This window comes from Styela clava, chromosome 8 (genome assembly GCF_964204865.1).
Source record: "Styela clava chromosome 8, kaStyClav1.hap1.2, whole genome shotgun sequence".
Lineage (NCBI taxonomy): Eukaryota > Metazoa > Chordata > Ascidiacea > Stolidobranchia > Styelidae > Styela > Styela clava.
The window spans coordinates 21,728,733-21,735,382 of NC_135257.1; the positions used below are offsets into that span (position 1 = coordinate 21,728,733).

The 6,650-nt window shown below is 36.4% G+C and overlaps 1 protein-coding gene across 1 annotated transcript; it reads right to left on the minus strand.

Annotated features, from left to right (window-relative positions):
* Positions 1-3,934: 3,934 nt before the first annotated feature.
* LOC144425883 (uncharacterized) lies at positions 3,935-6,410 on the minus strand. The gene has a single exon (XM_078115653.1). It carries the CDS (start codon positions 6,401-6,403, stop codon positions 3,935-3,937), a length of 2,469 nt encoding a protein of 822 aa, XP_077971779.1. The 5' UTR covers positions 6,404-6,410.
* Between the last annotated feature and the right edge of the window lie 240 nt (positions 6,411-6,650).

Here is a 6,650-nt window from a genome sequence, read left to right on the forward strand (position 1 = left end):
TATATGGTAAACCAATAGATAAGCACTCATAAGAATAGTGAATTTTATCTAGAGCCTCTTTCATAATGAAACACATTTCTGGAGAAAACTCATTAGAACAAATGAAAATGGAAAACTCATTGTGGTGTTACACCTGCTATTATAGAATGACTCGACCCATGTTCTTGTATTTCTGCATGTGCATTGCCCCTGATCACAGTTCCAGTCGTGTGTGGTCCTGTATATATTTCAGTGTGCACCTTGATGTTTTCTGGTTTGCTCTCTTCAATAGGCCAGACTATAATTAGAGGTACTTGTATGATTCCTTCGCAGTAGCCTATTGAATAATTGATGCGAATTAGTCCTTGTTTGTCACAAATCGAATCACCACTTGGGTTAAAATAGAAACGAGAAAATCCATGTCTCACAATCTCCCTTGTGACTTCTAAAATCCTATGGGGCTGAATATAGGCAAGTTGAACTGCCTATTTGAACAATTTTTATTTCAATCTTCGATTTGAGACCAACGTCTAATTGTTCCTCAAGAGGCAAAATTCCAACAAAATTTTGTTTTTCCAAAGACAACCATTTACTTTCGTGGTCGGAACGATTTCTTGTTAAAACAGATACAATTTGTGCTGTCTGTTTTCGCATGTAGAGATCGTTAATAAAAGTAAATATTCCATTTTCACATATGCCTTGTGCACTCCCAATGCAATATTTGCAGAAGTGGTCTACTTCGAACACAATTTCACTTTCGGTTTTCAACTTGTAGTCTTTAATCATTGTCCATTTCCCGTCTTTTTCACTGTACAGAATTTGAACTGGAATTTCACAGTTATCTTTACTGTAGAAATTTGTTTTCATCGTCAAAGTAACCGAGGTTTCAAATGTTATAGAAGGGTTGCATTCAATGATAGGTGTGATAGGAAGCAAATCATCTGGGAAATCATCAAAGAAATTATTGACCGAAATGGAAAATTTAGTCTTTGTTTTAACAGCACCTGGTGGCACAAGGAGCTTGCAGTCATAAAGCCACATGAATCCACCGTCTGGTCCAATTTCTTTGACCAAAGGCTTATCAGCGTCTATCTCATTCGTTCTTGACCAGATTATAGCAAAATTTTCGAAGATTTGATCGAGTGAAAAAGCCAATCGATCTCTCGACAATTTTCCAATCTCTTTGAGCAAAATAATTTTTTTTGATCCACTCAGTTTCAGTGGGCTCAAACTGAAGTACTGGTAAACTGTTTGAGCTAACCTCGAAATCTCAATGATGTCATCATCAGTCGGGAACATTGACGCCATTCTCTTGATGGACAAGCGAGATAATGTGACCTGTTTTTTCTGCAGAGCAGTGCAAAATGATGACAAAGAATTATACGTTACGCAGGATCTTTCAAATTCAAATACCCTGGTTTTGGCGTTTCTCAGTAGCTCTGCAAGAAGCTCATATTCTGCTGAATTTGTCATAAAATAACCGGAAATTTGTAAATCATTCATTGTCACATTATATTCCACAACTGCATTGTTCAGTTCTGCTATCTTTTCAGAACTTAAGTTATTGGCAGTCAAAATAAGAGAACGAGATCCACAAAAGTGAAGCACTTGGCCAAAAAAGGAATATGCTGCCGGTTCCAGTATTGTTGTATTCAATAAATGAACTGTATGAGCAGTTAATACACCATTACTGATAGCCGTACTTAATTCTTGAAGGTTTTTGCAATCCAGATCAACAATTACAAGAAAATTAATCATGAATCTAATATTACGACCGAGCACTGATATCATTAATGGCAAATTTTCCAAGCGAAGAACAAAATTTGGTATTTTAATAAACTTCATTGACACAGCATGATGTGCAATGGACAACAATGTATTTTGTTCTTCAGAGCGCAGATGAGATTTTGTAAAATGAAACTTTTCTGTATTTGTTGTGAATTGTTTAAAGACATCTGGGCCACATTCATGCAATATGGGAACTATTCGTTCGTCAGAAACCACCTTTTGATCCAATAATTTACCAAAGTATTCAACCAGGTATTCAGCCTTTTTATGCAAGTTATCAGTGTAAAGTTTATTTGCCCTCAAGGCAGATACACATACACAGGTCCTTATCCAGGCCTGTCATAAAACTAGAAAGAACCATCACCAAAGTAACACCCTCACATGCACACATGTAAACAAGTAATAATTACTCAATAACAACAAGTAATGGCACAATGATTACAAGTGTCTGGTAAAGTAATCAGACCAATACATTCACAAATTCCCCATTATTTAATAAAATGAATATTTAAAAGTTTTTAAGTTCATTGCATTGTATAATGTCCAGCAAACTTGACGATGATGAACCTTTTTTAGTCAAGTTATCTGCAAGCTGTTGTTCGCTGTTACACCATCGGATTCTGGTAATCTCTTTGTTGGACATCATCTCTTTCAACATTGCTACTTCTATTCTCAGTCGTCTATCTTGTACTTGCTAGACTTTATAGCATCGTGAAGAGAGCGATTATCAGTTACAATTTCGATGGGCAGTTTTTCAAGATTGATAGCTCCATGCATGATTTCTGTATACAATGAGCTAACAAAGCTTGCCATATCTACGCCAGCCGACATAGCAAGTGTTTCCGCAGCCAAAGAACTTTTAACAACTCTTTTTATCCGTTTGCTTTGCCAGCTGATGAGATTGCATCTTTGATGTTCTCCTACAAGAAATATGAGGCTTGCAGCTTGGCTACCACCATCAGTCAAATTACCAAAGGATGCATCGACGAAACAGACAAGTTTCAGATTCATGTCAGAGCCCAAATTACAGAGGTTCAAATCCACTGAATTTGATTTTAGTTTACTAATCACTTTGTTAACTCTGAGGAGATCTTTCACAGTTGCAGATTTGAAATTTGTGGCCAATACACAAGTATCGAATGAGATATCAGGCCGTGATTGAGTACTGATCCACAATAGTTGACCTATTTTGGACTGAAGGGCTTCACTTTCAAGATGAGTTAGTCTTGCGTCAAAATCAGTCTTACGCTGGTGAGACAAATGAATAGGATTCAAAGATGAAATGTATTCATTTTGATTTAATGAGACTCTATCTTTATGTTCGTTGATTTGAAGACCCACATACTTGAAACACGATGTTTCTTCATTTCCCACTTGGAATGTTTCTCGTAATTTCGTGATAATCTTCTTTTCAAATGTTTGACTGCCAGACCACATAAAGTCATCAACGTGTACAGTGAAAATTCCTTCCAGCTCAATGCCATTATGCCAATAAAAAACGGCAGGATCTGCAAGAGTAGTCTTGCATCCATTTTCCAACATAAAATTTCGAACTCTGTCGTACCATTTCAGTGAAGCATCAGTCAGTCCATATACACATTTTCTTAATTTCCATATAATTCCCTCTTTACAATTTGCTTCTTTAGGTGGCATAAGATACACATTTCGCTTAAGCTCCTCCCCTTGTAGAAATGCAGTTTTAATGTCAATACACTTTAATTGCCATCGTTTTTATTGCACAATAGCTATGACAGTTCGCATTGAGTCTTTACAACATGTTGGTGATTCTTTTTCAATATTTTCTAAATTACTCTCTTCAAAACCACGAGCAACAAGTCTAGCTTTTGGGAACATTTTATCACCATTTTGTTTCATTGTGCAAACCCATCTTACAGAAATACATTTCTGATTATAAAATGGACATTATTCATATACGCCATTTTGTATTCAGCTTTGGAGTTCTCTATTTTTCGCTAGAGAAAAATCCACTGAATCTGCAACAAAAACGTCACAATCAACCGTTTGACCAGATAGAGTAGCTGTTTTTGTTTGTTCAGATTCTGAAATGGGATCGTTTTCATTAAGAATATCGACAGCATCAAAGTCTATAGATTTTTGCTGGCCTTTCAAAGACTGTGGTGATTCATACTGCACGTTATACCAATTTTTAAATCTGCTCCGAATCAGTTAAATCAGTTCTATGGTCAGGAGAATCATCGTTCATAGCTTCAGGTTCAGTTTCAAACTCCTCAATATCAGATATATTCTCCTCAGTTTTGATATCACTGTTAGAATATTCAGCATCTTCCGGCTTCAATTGCATGGGAGAATTTTCACCATCACTTGAATTAATTAAATGCAATCTACATGTGTGGACTCTGATCACTTGACCACCATGTCTAACAAAAACCATCACGCCGTCTTGTCCAATCACTTTTCCTGGTCCACGCCATTTATGACTATCTGGTCTTTTGTAATAAACTCGATCTCCCGTTGTGAAATTAAAAGAAGATTGTCTGGTTTGTTTTCGCAGCGCTCTCTGAATTCTCTCAGAAGATTCACAGGCAATAAATGCTCGTCTTGCAGCATGGAGAGCTGATATATGTTGACCAACTTCCAAGCTTTCAGTCTTTCCCTCCAATGCAGGTAGTTCATTCACTAAAACTGAGGGAAGATTGACATTCTGACCGAAAACAAGTTGAGCTGGACTGAATCCTTTATTGTTCATCAAGGAATTTTTTGCACTTACGGCCCATGCAATGGAGACTCCCCAATCAGTACGCACATCATTTCTAATCTTGTGAAGCATATTTGTCAATACTTGGTTATGTCGTTCACAAACTCCGTTACTCCAAGGAGAGTATGCGGGTGAAGTATTAACAATAATATTAAAATTATCACACATGTCCAAAAACTCATGATTATTGAATTCTCTTCCATTATCAGTAAACACCTTTTGTGGAGATCCAAAAATACTTATCCAACGAAGTAAAAACTTGTTTGCAATTATGGATGAAGATTTAGACCTCACAATAACAGCATTGCTGAATCTGGTGAATTCATCCACCATGTGCATGTACCAAAGGTTAGATTCTAATTGATGCAAATCAATTGCTACAGACTCAATAAATCTTGATGCTCTTGGTAAACCTACAGCAGGTCGTGGTGGAGATTTCTTAAGCACAGAACAAGTTTCACATTTTTTCACTACGTCTTGTACAATATCAGATAATTTATTATTCGTAATATTTGCATTTCCAAGCAATCTCTTCATGTTTTCTTCAGACGCATGGCCGAATTGTTTATGAAGCTTTTTGATAGCAACTTTCTGATCATTAATTGTCATATCTTTAAGTACAAGTACACTTTCATCATAAGTCTTGCACATCTTCTGTGGTGTTATTGCTATGCAATAATGTCCACTTTCAGTAAATTGAAGATCGACTGTAATACCAAAGATTGTAACCACATCATTTTCCATGTCAAGAACTGTTCCCGCTCGTTTGAGTGATGACTTACTTAGTAGCAAGGGTATATTGTCCTCGACAACCTCTGTTCGAATTTGACAATTTTTTCCAGCAACTCTAGCAGGAATTATTACACTTTGAGTCGACATGACTCTTCTTCCATCACCAAATTTGAATCCTGTACCTCCTTGTGAAAACTCGACAGTCTTTCTCAAATTTTCAGGTAATCTGGCAATGTAGTTATTCAACCACTTCTGTCCACATACAGTTTTAGTACAAGCTGTGTCAATTATTGCTGATCCAACTGTTTCACAAATCAAAGCTTCACAATCAGAGCTTTTTATCATGAAAACAAAATTAACAACTTCATCTTCTGTTTCTTTGTCACTGAAACTTCCAATTTCACCTTCTGCCATATTTACTTTGTTTCTGTTATGTGGGCATTTATTAGCCCAATGCATCTTTGAATCACAAATGGCACACCTTGAAACCTGCCCAAATTTATTTAAGGGATTCATTGTATTTTTTCTACCTTGTTGCCTTTGAATAGATTTTCTTTGACGATAATGAGTTAATTTTGAAACAAAGGCTTCTTCTTTAATGGAAGCAGGTACACTGTCATCCGTAACACCACCATCTGATGTTTTCGTGAAAACCCGCTTTAACGCTGATTTCATTCCTTCAAATTTCAGGTCACTAGCCACAGTTAAAGCTAATTGTCTTTCTGATTGAGATAGATTTGCACCATCCAATATTTTGAATGTTAATATAGCATCAGGTAGTTTCATATCAAACTCGGATATTTTATGATACAGGTGTTCAAATTCTATAATGTAATCTTTCATATCCATATTGAAAGATTTATTGAATGAGTTGAAAGCAGTGTAAGCATCATCTACTTTATCAGATTTGAAAACCCTGTCCAAGCTCTCTAACAAGGTTGTCATACCATCATTGCTATGAAGTTGACCAGCTGTTAACTCAGATGCAGCCTTTTCAGCTCTTTGATTTCCTTCAAGAGAACTTAGTCTTAGGACAACTACAATAGCTTGCTCTTTCGAATCAATAGGTGTGACCATTTGCCACATTTCAACTTTATTCCTCCATGCACTATAAGGTATATCATCCTTAAATTTAGGAGGGTTTTGTCTTGTTACTGATGAAGCCATCTCAAAGAGCAGTAACCATCCTCTGCTACCATGTAAAGTTTATTTGCCCTCAAGGCAGATACACATACACAGGTCCTTATCCAGGCCTGTCATAAAACTAGAAAGAACCATCACCAAAGTAACACCCTCACATGCACACATGTAAACAAGTAATAATTACTCAATAACAACAAGTAATGGCACAATGATTACAAGTGTCTGGTAAAGTAATCAGACCAAAACATTCACAATCAGGAAGATATTTTGC

Excerpts from the sequence above, each read along its gene's own strand:
- LOC144425883 (XM_078115653.1), bottom strand. The coding sequence starts at position 6,403 with ATGGCTTCATCAGTAACAAGACAAAACCCTCCTAAATTTAAGGATGAT.